This window comes from Hemitrygon akajei, chromosome 14, assembly GCF_048418815.1.
Source record: "Hemitrygon akajei chromosome 14, sHemAka1.3, whole genome shotgun sequence".
Lineage (NCBI taxonomy): Eukaryota > Metazoa > Chordata > Chondrichthyes > Myliobatiformes > Dasyatidae > Hemitrygon > Hemitrygon akajei.
Window position 1 is genome coordinate 53,077,043 of NC_133137.1, and position 17,332 is coordinate 53,094,374.

Here is a 17,332-nt window from a genome sequence, read left to right on the forward strand (position 1 = left end):
TATTCACCTTTTCTGTCCATTAAGCAATTCACACTGGAATGATTGATGAATGGTTGCCCGTTGTATCCAAAATGACAGAAACCTGTGTTGGAGGGGTTTTTTAACTGGAAAAGCCGTCGCCCTGGTGCAGTTCCACTCTCTTGACCTTAAAGGTCCGGGTACAGTGGTACTAGAGGTCATTACATCTGGGATCTTCCTTGATTACAGTGGAGGACCATGACTTCCTCCTTCTGTGCTCGTCAGGCCCTTCACTCTCCATGAAGCACTGCTGAACTGCCTTTCCAGCCTTTGGATCTCACTGTTGATCTCATCCACCCAGTCCAACAGAGCTGACTTCTCATGCTAGGACAGCCATGTCCTATTGCACCGGGGTATGAGGCCCGCCGGCTACCCTCACCTGGTTTAGCCTGCCTGTCAAAGCAGTATACCGGGGTGTGGCTGCTCTCACATGCAAACAGCTACTTGGAGCCACAGTTGCGAGCTGAGTGTCAATTGGAGATCAAAGTTGAGCGAGCTACCCCAGAATGGACATGACAAGCCCCTTCAGAGAAGCTACCTTTCTTGGACACTCAATATACCCTAATATCATCTCCATAATCTGCACTCTTGTTTAATAACTTCCAGTGTGATAACTTTTTTGCACACCCTCTGAAAATCCAAATATCATAACACATCTCTCTCAGCCTTTTCTGTTCTGTTGCTTGCAACTTAGAGAAACCAATGGCTTTGTCAAACATGACCTCGCTTGCAGAAGTTGCTGTCAAGAGTTGATTCAAACCATTTATGTGTGTACTATGTGTACTATGCCTCAGATATAAAATAGTTTACTTCTTGAAAACACTAAATTAGTTAATGAATCGAAGGGAGCCTGCGCTGTGTAATGTATCTCACACATTCCATTGTGAGGCAAAAAAATGTGAACTTACTCAGAAAATAAGCCCTACGTAAACCGAGCAAAGGAAACAAGAACTGCAGTAAGTTTTCCCAAATGAAGCAAGGTCACCTTGCAGAAAAATGCAGAGAGTGGAGGATAATGACGTAAAAGTTATGTGCATAAAATCATTTAGAGTGGCGCAGAAAGTATACTTGATTGACAGAGCAACTACCTAATCATTTCCAGTCTTGCATTATCACTTAAACAATGGTAACAATTTAAATCTTGACACACAAGAGTATGTTCTTTTTGTGGCAAGACAATTGTCAGTGCAGAAGTAAATTGGCCCACTAATGTGGAATCACTTTAAGGGAGGGTCTCTAAGGAATGTTTGTGTGAAATAAAAAATGCCTACTAAAATATTAAACATGTGTGGAAATTATGGATGTTGAAAGAAAATACGTATTTCAATAAACAATTGGTTGGACCACTGCCTTTATTGAATACTATGTTTGTTAAACACTTTCTCAAATATGATTTAAATTTGGGCAATGCTTTCATTCCTAATTTGTTTTTGGAGGTACTTCTCAAGGCATTCTCATTTGTCAGAATCATTTAAAGCCACTTTAGTGTTCCATGAATTGTGTTTGAGAGATTATCCGTGATTCAGTTGTTTTCATCTACTGTATGATGTTTACTGATGTTTTGGGTTATGGTTTATGACCATTGGGCTTGGTGTCCTTCCTAGCTGTTGTTGACACTGCCATTTCTGTTCTTATATATATATGTCCTGGATTTGCCTTGATTGTGTGTAGCTAGGTCAATGGAATGGAATTTGTTCTTGTCCCCATCTGATTTGTTTATGCTGGAAGAAAGGGGACCGGGTAATGTTCAGTTATGTAGAGCGCCACCCAACACAAAGTGCTGGAGAAACTCAGCAGGTCAGGTAGCGTCTATGAAAGGGAACAAATAGTCAAAGTTTTGGACCAAGTCACTTCATCAGGACTGGAGTCCTGATAATTCTGATTGTTCTAAAGTAGGGTTGAGATGGAATCACAGAATTATATAGGCCCTTTGTCCCAGCTTATCCTTGCTGAGCAGGATGGCTAATTGAGTTGGTTCCATTTGCCTGCATTTGGTCCATACCTCTCTAAACTCTTCCCTTCCATTTCACTGTTCAAATATCTTTAACATGATATATTTCCAAATCTGTTTTATGCTGAAGATTAGAAGGTGCATCTCCTGGGAGGGTGGGTTGTTCAAGCCATACCTTAGAAATACCTCCACACCAAAATCCAACCCTAGTTCTAATCGTGAACATGCAATGAAAGCCACCAGTGTTTTTAGGATTATATTTATTTTATTTTATTTTGTGATACAACATAATAACAGGCCTTTCAGCCCAATGAGCCCATCCATTTACACCCGTAAGACCAGCTAACCTACTAATCTGTATATCTTTGGAATGTGGGAGCAAATTGGAGCACCCTGAGGAAACACGGAGCAGTCACAGAGAGAATGTGCAAACTCCTTACAGACAATGGTGGAATTGAACCCAGGTCGTTGGTGCTGTAATAGTGTTAAGCTAATGGTTACGATAGCATCTTTGCTTTGAGATTTACAGGCATTTATCTACGGTGTTAAGGAAAACTCTGAAACATTGGATTACATACAGATAATGTTGGGAAATGACAACTGCTGCTGTGCTGTCTTCCCTTTCCATATTATCAGAATCAGAAAGAGAATCAGACTTAGGTTTACTGTCGCTGACATATGTCATGTAATTTGTTGTTTTGTGGTAGTAGTACAGTACAATACATAAAATACACTATACATTTATATATATATATATACACACACACACACACACACACTTATATATATAATGTATGTATGTATGTATATATATATATCTGTGTACAGTGGATTCCAGTTAACTGGGCCATCAGATAATCAGGCAACGGCTTATTGGGACAATACTTAAAGAGAAAAAAACAAATTGAGAAAATAGCTGGAATTCCCTCCATTTATTTAGGACACTATGCTGCTTAATTGGGGCAGGAGACTATCACCAAATACTTTCCTGCTGGTGTCAAGTCATGTGCTTAGAGTGAACAGTTTTAAATAGAGTTTCTTGCGTGTTTGTGTTCAAAAGGCAGTGACTTTTGTCATTAATACTTGGTAAATAAGTAAGGCAATTCAGACTATTATGCTCACTGTTCAAGCATTCAGGCTTGGAGATGCAAGAAATAACGACGAATGAAAATGAAATAATTTCACTACTTCAACAAGTTAGGAACTACGAAGAATTTGAAGGTATCGACAATCATCTTGGATGTTACAATTAAAAGGAAGATTTGGAGGATGCAACCATTGAAAAGACTGTTAGAAGCCAGTCTGTTATCTGCACTACACTGCAGTTTACACTGATTTTGTTCACTTACAGTCAACCAAAAGAACATAACAGTATACATTGAGTGAATTCCTCCATTGATTACTAACAGGAACTAATACACAGTTTTATATTGCTGTAGTAATTTTCGTAGTGTTCTTATTTATTCTGTATTTCATTTAAATACATAATTTGTTACTCATTTAAAAAGTAATGTGTCTTTTTTATACCTGTTTAACTATTTCCATGTAACTTTGGCTAGTTGGGGCAGCCACTTCACTGGACCAAAATGTACTCGTCCCAAACCGGAATCCACTGTATATAACTGTATATTTATAGGTATATAAATAGTAAATGCTGTTCATTGGATTCATTGTCTGTTCAGAAATCTGATGTCAGAGGGGAAGAAGCTGTTCCTAAAATGTTGAGTGTGTGTCTTCAGGCTTCTGCACCTCCTCTCTGATGACTGAGAAGAGGGCATGTCCTGTGCGATGGTGGTCTTTAATGATGGATGCTGCATTTTTGAGGCATGGCCTTTTGAAGATGCTGGCCGGCTTTTACCCATGATGGAGCTGGCTGAGTTTACAACCCTCTGCAGTTTTTAACCGATCCTGTGCATTGGCCCCTCCATACCAGTTATTACAAACGAGAAGTGGGTACAGTAGTCACCCTGCCACAAGGTTCAGTATCAGTGCTTCTTAATTTTGATCCCTCTCTCTTCCTCCGCCACTCCCCACAATCACAACCTCTATCCCAACCCCAGTAAATAGCCCCCACCCCATCCCCAACACACCTTCAGCTTGCTTGTTGCTTCATTGGCAAAAGAAAGAAGGAAATAATCTTGCAATCTTTCAGGGCCAGGTTCTCATTGAAAGCAGGAGATGAGCTTGCTGCAAGATTTTTTTTCCCCTTGAAGCACTTCTGAAAATTAGGCCCATCATTTTAACAATTTGACACTACTTTCAGATCTTTTCTTCATTAATTAAATTAACATTGAATGCCACCAGCTATATGAACAGTACTCTCTTTCATCTTCATTATAACTACCTGCCCAGGCTTCTTGCTGTGAATTGTGGAGTTCAATCTGCTTGCCAGTTCAGTGCAGTCAGTTCCCACCGAATGCTGTAGACAGGAGACAGCCTTTCAACCTCCACACCCGGCACTCCTAAATTGGGAAAAAAAGGACCCACTCTATAAGGTTTGGAGGTCATTCATTTCAAATCTATGATAAAAGCTGCAGAAAAAAACTCTTGTAGGATCTATACATATCCTTCCTTTCATACAAATGTACCACAGGAGACAGAAGCAACAATTTCCATTACATATTAAACTCATACATTAAACAAAAAAAGATAAAAGCAAATATATTCAGGGATGTCTGTTGCATTTGAGTAGTTGCAGAAGGCTATTCAGGACCGAATAAGTGGAAATTAATTGGAACACAGAAGAAATAGGAACAGAATGGGAAATTTAGTATAATTATAAAGAAATACAGACAAATAAGTTATTCTTGAAAGACCTGGAATAAGGCAATTCACATTTATAGCCATAATATGAAATTAGTAAAGGGCCTAAACCCCCTTTAGCCTCCAAGTCACTTTTTGGCACCTAATTACTAAATGGAACAGCTTTATTATGTAGGCCATTAAAAATAATGTGTTTTGATAGTTATGCTTTTTTTTTCTTTGTGTTCCTGAGGATTTGCTAGGAATTGCCTTTTTTATTGGGTAGGCTATAAAACATTAATGCTGTGCAAATATTCCCTTTTATAATTTATAGTGCGCTTTAGAATTTGAACGATTCCCAACTTTAAAGGGACCGCGTGTTTTCTTTTATCATTTGGTGTTGTTGTTGCAAGGGGTGGGCAGGCTTGGATTCTCCCCATCTCAGCCTCACCCCCAGCCGGTCGCATGCGTTTGGGTCGACCAGTGGCGGTGTGAAGCTTTCAGCGCATTCACCCTTCTGCAATGAGACCTGGAGCTGATGCAGAAAGTCACAGCATCCTCAAAATGCACCAATATGTCTGGGAAAGTGGGGCCAGGATTCACATCAAGCAGAAAAATGTCCTGGTACCAGTGTTTGTGGGAGAGTTGAGTCTGAGTTTCCTGAAGAATCTGTATCTCTTGAGTAAGTCCTAGGGAGGCACTTAGCTAAGTTTTGATACCTAAACTGACTTGTTCCTGGTAGTCACCATTCTGTCAGCTTAGATCACACTTGCACAACAGAAGCTCTCTGCTGTTTGTTGTATAGACTTGATCAAGTGTAAGACCGTTAGACATAGGAGCAGAATTAGTTCATTCAGCCCATTGAGTCTGCCCTGCCATTTGATCATGGCAGATTTTTTTCCTTCTCATTCCCATTGTCCTGTCTTCTCCTTGTATCCTTTGACACCCTTACTCATTAAGAACCAATCAACTTCAACTTTAAATATACCCAATGACTTGGCCTCAATAGCTGTCTGTAGCAATGAATTCCATAGACTCTCCACCCTCTGGCTAACTAAATTCCTCCTCATCTCTATTCCAAAGAGGTGTCCTTCTATTCTGAGACTGTGCCCCCGGTCTTAGACTCTCCTACTATTGGAAACATCTTCTCCAAGGCCACTTTATCTATTCCTTTCAATATTCTGTAGATTTCAATGAGTTCTGCCCTCGTCTTTCTGAATTCCAACAAGAACATGCTCAGAGCCATCAAACACTGATCCTGCAGCTGATGAATCATTCAGCCACATTGTGAACTTAAAGGCAATTATCACTGAGTATATATATACTGTATTTGCACTGTAGTCACTACACAATTAGGAACAAAACTCCTTCAACATTCACAACTCTCATTGATAAATTGTGGAATTGAATTCAGGAGCCGAGAGGTAATGTTGCAGCTATATAGAAGCCCTGGTCAGACCCCACTTGGAGTACTGTGCTCAGTTCTGGTCACCTCACTACAGGAAGGATGTGGAAGCCATAGAAAGGGTGCAGAGGAGATTTACAAGGATGTTGCCTGGATTGGGGAGCATGCCTTATGAGAATAGGTTGAGTGAACTCAGCCTTTTCTCCTTGGAGCGATGGAGGATGAGAGGTGACCTGACAGAGGTGTATAAGATGATGAAAGGCATTGATCATGTGGATAGTCAGAGGCTTTTTCCCAGGGTTGAAATGGTTGCCACAAGAGGACACAGGTTTAAGGTGCTGGGGAGTAGGTACAGAGGAGATGTCAGGGGTAAGTTTTTTACTCAGAGAGTGGTGAGTAAGTGGAATGGGCTGCTGGCAACGGTGGTGGAGGTGGATATGATAGGGTCTTTTAAGAGGCTTTTAGATAGGTGCATGGAGCTTAGTAAAATAGAGAGCTCTCGGTAAGCCTAGTAATTTCCAAGGTAGGGACATGTTCGGCACAAATTTGTGGGTTGCGGGGCCTGTATTGTGCTGTAGATTTTCTCTGTTTCTATGATGGCAGGTGTGGGATTAATCCAGGAGCTCAGATCACAAAACTCAGAGGTAGAATGACCCTCCAGCCACCTAGACAAATGTCAGATTGCATGAGTTATATAGGAGACACAGCACAAGGCCAGGCTGTTGTGCCTAGCTAGTTTAAGTAAGTGTTATGCATCTCCACTCCCTTCACCGAACACCATCAGCTTGTCTCTTTTGACAGCTCACCCAGCTTCCATTTGTTGTGTGGGTTCACGCAGTCACTAGTGAGAGCTCATTTCACATTCCTTTTAGGTTTGGATAGTGGTCACAGTGCTGGCAACACCAAGGCATTCTATGATTGGCGGTTGATCTGATTGGTAAGAGCATTAAGGAGAGAAATCAGCAGACCAATATTGTCTCCAAGTTACTTGGATGTGAAGTTGAATGTTTGCGGAGAGCCATTCCTTTTATGCCATTTCTCTTTTAAGGGGACACATACAATCTGTGAATAAGTTCTTCCAAACCAACAGAGGAGGTTTACCAGAAGGCTGCCTGGGCTAGAGACATGTCTTCTGAAGATAGGTTGAGCAAGCGAGGGCTTTCCTCTCTGGAGTGAAGGAGGATGAGAGGCAAATTGAAAGAAGTGTACAAGATGATGGGAGGCATAGATGGGAGTGGGCAGTGAGAGACTTTTTCCCAGGGCAGAAATAGCTAATACCAGGGGACATAATTTTAAAGTGATTTGGGGAAAGTATGAGGGGGCAGTGTCTGCAGTAAGTTTTCACACCGAGAGTGCATGGGGTTACAGAGCACCCTGCCAGAGGGTGGGGGCAGAGGCAGATACATTAGGGACGTCTGAGAAACTCTTAGATAGGCAAATGGATGGAAGAGAAAAGAAGGGCTATGCAGGAGAGAAGCATTGGATCAATTGCAGAGTAGGCTCAAAGGTCGGCACAACATCATGGACCGAAGGGTCTGTACTGTGCTGTAGTGTTCTATGTTCTAATATAAATCTACTCCACTGTCAATTCCTCCTACAGAGCCCATAACCCTCCATTTTTCTTAAATCTATAAAATAACTCATATTATTCTTACGTTCCCCTCGGATCAGTGAATGGCTGGCAAGAGCAGCATTCTTTCCCTAATTCGCTGATTTCCCATTTCTAGTTTTTGCTGGGTTGTTGAATGAGGAGCTGTAGAGATATGACACAAAACAGCTTCCCCTTTATTGACTCTGTTTGCACTTCCTGCTGTCTCGGGAAAGCAGCCAGTATAATCAAGGCCTCCTTTCAGTCTGGTCATTCTCTCTTCTCCCTTCGCCTGTTGCTAGAAGATACAATAGTTGGAGGATGTGTACCACCAGATTGCAGGACAGCTGAGATCCTACAGTTATCAGATTCCAATACACTAAGAGGTGAACTCTTGAATTCTCAGTCTATCTTGTCTATTCTCAGCCCTTACTTGATTTGTCTGCTTGCTCTGCACCTTCTCCGTAACTGCAATACTGTATTCTGCTTTCCTTTATACTATCTCAGTGCAACACTTTACCAAGCACTGCTGTGGAGGCTAAGTCATTGGCTCTATCTAAAGAAGAGGTTGATAGATTCTTGATTAGCAAGAGTGTCAAAGATTACGAGGAGAAAGCAGAATGGGGTTGAGGGGGATAATAAATCAGCTATGATAGAATGACAGAGCAGACTCGATGGGCTGAATGGCTTAATTCTGCTCCTGTGTCATGTATTTATGGTACTTGTGTATGGTATGATCTGTGTGGATGGCATGTAAAACAAAAGCTTTTCACACTACCTAATATACAAGTGATATTAGTAAACCAATATTAATACCACTTTTGATCTTGTAATCATAAAGGGACACTGATAAAGTGTGAATTGGGATGTGGGATTTAAATGGAAATAAACAATATCTGTAGCATTGGGTTTGTACTAGGTGAATACTAAAGAAATAGAACTATAGAAACATAGAAAACCTACAGCACAATACAAGCCCTTTGGCCCACAAAGCTGTGCCGAACCTGTTCTTGGTAAACTCTACAATTGACAACAGAGGCTGTGGTGTAGCTGTGGCAGTATCAAGGTTTAACTGACAGAAAGACTCCCAGTAACACCTACTGGTTAATGCTGGCTGGTATTGGAATCGCTGATGTTTTTGTTGCTGCACTCAATCAAGCAAGATTTTGCCTTAATTTTTACTGTGATACTTTGGAAATTTTTTTTATTTTATTTCTCTCAAATTTATTTACTGGGAATTGGTGAGCCCTCAAAGCAATTCACCTTCTAATGCCAAAGAAATGATAATGACAATAGATTAGGTCAGGATTAGTAATGATTAACAAAGGCGGATTATTGACTTGTTCTGTAAGTACCAGCACTGTTTTTATAATTAGGTCCAGCGAAACTAACCCTGAGCTCCGGCAATTTATCAACTGACTCAAACTTGTTTCCCAAAATAACCAAAATATTTCTGTTTTCCCTTCCCCGCACACCCCCAACCCACTGCCCTAATCAGGATCACGATGAGAATAAAGCAGCCTCTCTGTTCTCTACACACAACTCATCTACCTCACCTCTGAAGACTGAAGAAGGGGCTCGACTGAGCAGTGAGTCAGGACCCGGGACGGCACTGGGTACCCCAGAGAGGCGCAAGGGTAGCCTGGCTGATGTGGTGGACACACTGAAGCAAAAGAAAATGGAGGAACTGATCAAAAGTGAACCCGAAGGTAGGGAGAAGGGTTTTTCTTTCATTGGGCTGTTGGGAGGAAAACAGTTTATTAATAAATTTCAGCTTCTTTGCAAGTTTACCTAAAAACTTTACCTAAACTGAGGAGCGTTCTGTGGTAATTGTAGGTCGTCACTGGTTTCTATCCTTCACCAGGTAGAGTAATAATTGGAATCACCTTTGTGCTTTTAGCCTCTAGTTGAAAACTGTTCAAATAAACTGTGCTCAGCGGACAAACAGAAGCTGTATTTGATACAGTGTACTGTGTAAGGAGGTGTTAATACCCAGATTTCTTCACAGAGTGTTCTCTTACTTTAGTTGCATTTAGGTTTGCAATGAGTAAGTGTGTTGCAAAGGATAAATGTGTTGTAGGTTATATGATCTGCCTTTGACGGATTGGGGTGAAGGGCTCATTGTTTTCATTGCTCTTAGTGCACCGATGGAAACTGGACTGTGTTAAGTAATTATTGGTTCAAAACTGGCTATTTGAACTGGTTAATAGTCCCCACTCCGACCTGCTTTATTTATTACCTTGGAGGGTCATTTTAACCTAACCTGTTTGGCAAGAAACTGATGGGATCAGGTCAAACCCTGGCCGAACCCAATCAATGGGAAGTAAAATTGAGCGTGTGTGAAACCGACCTTTGACCTGACCCAGGCAGTCTCTGATTGGCAGGTTAGGCTAAAATGACCCATGTTGTATTGTAGATCGATTTGCCCAATTATCTTTGTGTGCGGGTCGATGAGGTAAGGGGAAGTTGTTGGTGGCAAGATGGTGGGTTGTAGTTCTTCCTGATATAACAAAATGTCTGTTTTTAAAGAGACTATCAAACAGCAACAAAATGCCATCATTCAACTTATTTTAAAACTCCGTATACTGGTGATTCCTGTTTCGAAGAACTTATGGTTCCTTTATTCAAATCCAAGACAAGTTTACCATTTTCTATCCCTCCTGTCTTGAGAGAGTTGATAGCACAATGAGTTATTCAGAGCGTGATGTTTTCCCTGTGATGGTGGAATTCCTTCTGAGAGTTATAATTGAATTGGAGTCCTTTGCCTCTTTGGTCATTATAATCCCAGAGGAACTCCCTCCCAACAAAATTTCTCCTCCTTTTGGTTCATTTGCTCATGTATATTAGATCTGTACTCTGACCTTTCATTGGAAACAAATTCTCGTTATCTACTTTGTCCAAGCTTCTTTTGGTTTGGAGCATCTCAGTTCAATCTCCTAATGTCTGTTGTAACAAGAGCAGTCCATGCAGCTCCACTCTCATCTCATGACCGGAGACTCTTCTCCCTTTTGACTCGCACTGTTGACTCTCCCCCTTTCCTCACTGTGGTCAGCACTTTCGGCAGGTTCACCAAAGTTTGAGGGAGAGAAAAGAATATTGGAAAACGTTTTTCTACAAAGTATTGAACTGGTTCTCAAACAGTTTTGGAATATCCAAAGATCAAGAAATCAGCTATACCTAATGGAAGATAGGGAAGATAGTCCTTTTCCTAGGATGGTAATATCAAATATTAGAAGCCAAATCTTTAAGGTGAGTGAGAGGAAAGATTAAAAGAGATTTACAAGGCAAGCTTATTTTACACAGCTGCTGGGATTGCGCTGTCAGGAGAGGTGCTAGCCGCAGATACAACAGTTAAGAGGCATTTAGCTAGACACATGAATAGGCAGGGAGTGAGGGATATAGACTATGTGCAGCCAGATGTGCTGTTTAAATTGGACTTGTGGTTGGCAAAAACAAGGTGGGCCACAATGCCTGTACTGTCTATGTTCTAATAAATGTACTTGGCCCATATTAATGTCTCCTGTTACTTCAAAAGCACATAATCAGACAAAAGTTAGTAACAACCTAAAGTAGATGTTAGGACAAACTAGTTGAGGTGATGGTCTTGATCGTGGAGCCTAGTTGCGAAGGTTGATTTAAGGAAGATTTTGAAGGAGAAGAGCAAAAGGGATAAAGTTTTTAGGAGGACTGATCTACACATTTTGAAGTGGATGTAAATTTTAAAAAAGCTACAGCTGGTGGAAATTTAAAATAAAAAAAAGAAAATGCTAGAAATACTCATCTGGTTCAGACAAAGGGCCTTCAACCAGGAACATTCGCTCTGGTTCAGTTCCCACAGATGTGGCCAAGTCATTAGGTATATTTAAAGCGGAGGTTGATAGGTTATTGATTAGTAAGGGTATCAAAGGTTACGAGAAGAAGGCAGGAGAATGGGTTTGAGAGGGAAATTAAATCAGTCATGATGGAATGGTGGGGCAGACCTGATGGACCGAATGGCCTAATTCTGCTTCTATGTCTTATGGTCTGACCTGCTGTGATTATCTAGTGTTTCCTGTGTTTAGATAGGCCTAGCCACCAGTGGTGGAGCAAAGGGTTGGGGGATACACTAAAGCAAGCAATGGAGGGTGGGGAGGTGCCAGGAAGCTTAGCATGGGTCTTTACGGAATATTTTAAAAGGCCCTGTGGTGCTTTAAAAGAGCTTCAATCAATGCAGTTTATATTTTCAGCAGCTTTGAGTGAAGCAGTTGGTTTGAGTCTCACTAATGGATTGAGCAACTCTGTGATGAAATTACCACCTCATAATACTGATAAAATCACTACTTAGCTTCATTGTATCTCATGTTTTCCAGGCCTTGTATTTTGCATATTTGTTACACATTCTGTTGTGTTATTACAGGGTTGGAGATTTTATCCTGCTCTTTTTTTTGTTTCTCTCTCACTCCTCAGTTAAATGCCCTTCACAGTGTATTTCTGTTTTGTGCAAGTTTGCCACAAATGATTACACAAATAACTGTTAATGTTTTCAGCATGTCACTCCACATTGAGAAGAACATGCAAACACTGAACAATATTGTATCTGTAGTGTGGAGCGGGCAAGCTCTTGAGACTGCATTAGTGAAGGCTGGAGATATATATTAACATTGATACAGAGGCCCACACATTATTGGTGCTGTTAAATGGACAAACAAAAAGCACCAAGCTTCTTAAATGAGAGCGAGCAAAGCTTACTGAGATGTACATAGCAGAAAATCTTTTATACCCCACAGTCATTGTTCTTTTATTTCCTGTAAGGCTATTAAATAGAATGGCAGGTTGTGATGAAAATTTAATTAAGGCATAGTTAAATCACAGTGAAGTGGTACATTTTGGCTCTTTTCCTTCATATGCGTTTTGAGAAGAATTAATAAGTTGAAAGCTAATGCACAGACTTGAAGAAACTGGGTAGACGCTGTGTGCCCTTAAATCTCGTGCCTCCTAATAGCGTCACCAGACTCCCCACTGGATTGCCATGAAGTCCAGTTCTCTTGATGTGTCAAGTCTATGCTTGTACTACCGGAAACTTGCAATGCATAGGAAGAATTGAAAATGTTCTATCATTTCAAACTGAGGGGAGTTTCCCTGAAGTTTTAAAGGGTGTGATGCTCCCATTATCTTTAAGGCATGTGCAAACATTTCGTTGTTATTTTTGAAGTGATTATGTAAAGTGGAATGTTCAGTTTGCAGGACATTAGTTGGAATTCTGCAGAACATCAACCAAACCTTCTTAATTAGCAATAAATGAATAAAAGGAGCTTATCAAGAAGAGTAGAGTTTGAATAAAATCCTTATTAAAGGATTATGGTTACCAATGTGGCCACAATAAATTCTATGTTTGATAGTCTGTGGAAAGGCATACTTTAAAAACTTGTGCAGGTATTTCTGAAGAGTGTGTGCAGTGCTGCCTTTCAGTGATTTTACTATTTGCAAGCTCAAGAAATATTAAGGAAATAACAGACTGGAACATCTATCTACTAAATGCACTTCCATCCCTGTCCTGTTTTACTGTGGATCACCCCAGAGGTTTGGTTATTCCATTCACTGATTTATTGTATTGGCCACAAAGGTTGTGAGGTAGGGTACTCTAATTGAAGGCTTGATTCTTGGGATGATGGGTTTGTCCTTTGCATTCTAGGCTTTTGCTGCACTAAATGTACAAGAATGAGTGATGATCTCATTGCAACCAGCAGGGCTTGACTAGATAGACGTGGTTATGGTGTTTCCACTGTCCAGAAGGTCTCCAAATAAAAGAACAGCTATTCAGCACTGAGGAGAAAAACAGTTCCTTTATCCACAGAGTGTGCTTCCACCTCAGTCCAAGGGAGCTGGTGAGGCTTGTCATCCAGTATATTGATTGATAGATATTTAGGTATTAAGGGAATCAAGCACATGGATGATAGAAGAATAGAGAAAAACAGAAAAATGGAGGGCTATGTAGGAAGGAAGGGCTAGATTGATCTTATAAGGTCGACACAACATTGTGGGCTGAAGGGTTTGTACAGTGCTATAGTGTTCTATGCTCAATAGCATTGAGTCAGTGAAGGAAAGTTGTTAAGAGACAAGATCAGCCATGTTCTTATTACGTAGTGGGGCAGGAACTAGGGGCAAAGAGTTCTGCTTCTATTTCTTATATCCTTATATTGCTATTTTTAAGTAGATCTAATATGATAGATATTTCTTCAAAAGTGGGAATTTAGCACAGGAGTGGTTAATATTATGGAGGTAGGTCACTGAACGCCTTTTGAATGCACCACCTGTGTTTCTGTTAAGTCCTACCATTCCTCAATAGTCAAAACAGCACACAGAAGACCTACAAGTAACAGGCTGATGACATGCAGACTGAATACCAGTGGGGACCTCTATTTATACATCACCTCTTATTCTGTCTGGGTAGCCTCCAACCTGATGGCATGAGCATTGATCTCTCTAGCTTCCCATAATTTTTGTCCCTCCTCCTTCTCTCTTTATCTATTCCCCATTCTTGCTCCCCTTTTTCCCCTTCCCCCCTCCTCACTTGCCCATCACCTCCATCTTGTGCCCATCCTCCTTCCCTTTCTCTTGTGGTTCACTCTCCTCTCCTATCAGATTCCTCCTTCCTCAGCCCTTCACCTTTCCCACCTATCACCTCCCAGCTTCTCACTTCACCCCACACACCCACATTTCCCCCCTCACCTGGCTTCACCTGTCACCTGCCACCTTGTGCTCCTTTCCCTCCCCCACTGCTCCTCCGATAGTAGAGTGACAGCATTCAGAATTAGAGAAATAAAGAGATTAGTGAGGGTTTAAAGGATAACCCCAAATCTCATGTTTTCTGGGTGATGCATCTTCATTTATGTCAAGTCTCTCCTTTTGGATTACTGAAAAGGAAGTGATTCTGTAGAATGACGCATGTGTGTCATAAAACAGACATACTGTACTTCAAGACTGCGTACTGTTACGATCAATCTTTGAAACTTGCATAACGTCTGTCTCATCTTTTCATTCGCTCCAACAAGAAACCCTTTAAAGTTCCATATATATTTGGTATCAACAGAGCATGTTTGGTTTGTTGATGTTTTAACATAGGATTACCGTGTACCAGAACAAACCTCCACATCATGAAGAGTCTCATTCATATTTCTTGATACCGGAATTTAAATTATGCAAGTAAACAGGACATTGTAATGTATTTGTAGATTCATGATTTTCTTGACAACTTTATGCCGTGTATCTTGTAAGAGGGGAATCAGCCTGTTAAATGATATTGTAAGGACTATTGTCTTTATATTATTTAGTACCACTCTGTTGCTTCAATTCTTCATACTTTAAAGATTTCTGTAGGATAGGAACATTGGAACATGGACAGTCTGCAAAGTTCATCAGTAGATAACTATGCGTGACCTTTTCTCCATGTACCTGCCCTTTCTCCAAATCATTAATTACCCTTAGGTAAAAGGGTGCTGGATCCAAATAAGGACTACATTCAGCAGCCCTGGACTCTCTACTTTCTATCATGATAACCAGTCCAACTCAGTCATGCCAAACAAGATGCCCATCTAAACTGGTCCCATGGGCCCACATTTGACCCATATCATTGGCACGGTAGCATAGCAGTTAGCACAATCTCTAAAAGCACCAGAGGCAGGACCACACTTGCGAGCTATCCCCAGCACATTCTTAGATTGTGTTGGCTGTTGACACAAATGGTGGATTTCCCCATATGCTTCATGTTTTTGATGTACATGTGACAAATAAAACTTATAACCATTCCTATCTGTGTATTTGTCCAGGTACCTTTTAAATGTTGTTAATGTACCCACCTCAATCACTTATTTTGGCAGCTCATTACCATATATATACCACCCTCTGTGTAAAAAAATAAAACTGCCTCTCAAGTTCCTATTAAATCTTTCCCGTCACCTTAAACCTTTGCTCTCTCTAGTTCTTGATCCGCTAAGCTGGGGGGCTGGAGGAAAGAAACTGTGCATTTGCCCTATGAATGCCCCACGTGATTTCTGTGCCTCTGTAACATCACCCTTCAGTCTCCCATGCTCCAAGAAATAAAGTCCTAGTCACCCAATTCTCCCTAGAACTCAGTCCTTTGAATCCTGGCAACATTCTCGCAAATCCTTCCTGCACTCTTTCCAGAGTATTGGCATCTCTCTGAGAGAAAGAAGACAAAAGCTGAAGAAAGTTTAACTGCAAAATAACCTCCCAACTTCTATACTGATCGTCCTGATTGGTGAAGGCTGGCGTGCCAAAGGCCTTCTTCACCTTACCAATGACTCCACTTGCAGAGAAGTGAATAGCAAGTTGCACTGAGTGTTGAGTAGTAAGTCACCTAGTTCCCATTTATTCTGCCAGCTGATAATCATAATAACCTGTCAAATTATTCCCGTCCTTCCATTTTCAGAGAGTACAGTTATTATTTCTTTAACCTTCCCTTTTAATTTAAGTCCAGGTTCCATTCCGGTAAATCTACACTGCGCTCACGTTGAGGGCAGTGTTTCCTTCCTTATAGTGTTTTACTCAGGTGTGGTGTAAGCATAGCTTTATCTGACTACAGCATAATTTCTCCTTCTTTGTGCTCCAGTCTAGATATAATCCATTGACTCCTTCAGTTACGTTCTGTCTTTTGTCCATGATATTATAATAATACTCATAAGTAAACCTCAAAGTCTCTTTAGACTTTTACTCCTTGCAGCTTTTTATCATTTGGAAATTACTCAGTAATATTGCTTGTGCTATATTGTACAACCACTCACTTGCTTTCTTTGAAGACTATTTGTCAGAATTTTACAGTAACATTCAATCTATTGATGGTAGTAATTTAGTGCTTCCATTTGATTTACATGCATTTCCATCTACCTTTGTATTATTGACAAACTTGGACATGATTTCTATGCAATCATTTAAGCCCATTATAAATAAGTTGAATGAAACACCAACATAAAGGAAACCTGACCATTTCTCCCTATCCTCAGTCTCCAGTTCCTTGGTGTAGTATATAAAACATCTTGAATTATTTTCAATTCTACAAGTTTCAGTTTTATCAAATGCCTGCTGAAAGTTCATTTGAATAGTATTATGATAAAGAACCCACCTGTTATTATTGCTCTTGTTATAAATAGGCATGAAATCTAGATGATTATGCCATGATCATTGTCCATGGCCTATAAATAGGTAAATGGCATTTCCTTGCCCACTAGGTATTTCTTTAAAAAGTAATAATCAAACACAACCTACCTTTTACAAATCAACTTTGATTCTCCACGATCAACTGTTTGTCCTTGGTTATAAAATGCGGTAGTTTTCTGACAATCATGGTTAGTCTAATTAGTCAGTGCTTTCCTGATTCATTTCCCTTTAACAATGGACTGGCAAATTCCAATCTAAGTAAATGAATCAGTCACACTTGTAAATTTTAGTTTGGGCATTTGTAAAATTACCGGCTTAACATCCTGGTATGCAAATTACCAACCTTTTTATTTTATCTATGCCTGTCCTAATTTTAAATATTTCTATAATTTTGTCTTTCATTCTCCTATGTTCCAAGGAATGAAGTCCTATACTGGCCAAACTTGCCCCATAACTCAGACTGGCAACATCGTCC

The 17,332-nt window shown here is 40.5% G+C and overlaps 1 protein-coding gene across 11 annotated transcripts in view; it reads left to right on the plus strand.

Moving 5' to 3' along the window:
* Positions 1 to 17,332, plus strand: part of sox5 (SRY-box transcription factor 5) — a 388,193-nt gene that overhangs the window by 146,166 nt on the left and 224,695 nt on the right. For all 11 annotated transcript variants that reach the window (XM_073066077.1, XM_073066075.1, XM_073066073.1 and 8 more), the window contains one exon: positions 9,203 to 9,413. In XM_073066077.1, the coding sequence (XP_072922178.1) occupies positions 9,203 to 9,413 (211 nt within the window). The remainder of the gene's footprint in view (positions 1 to 9,202; positions 9,414 to 17,332) is intronic.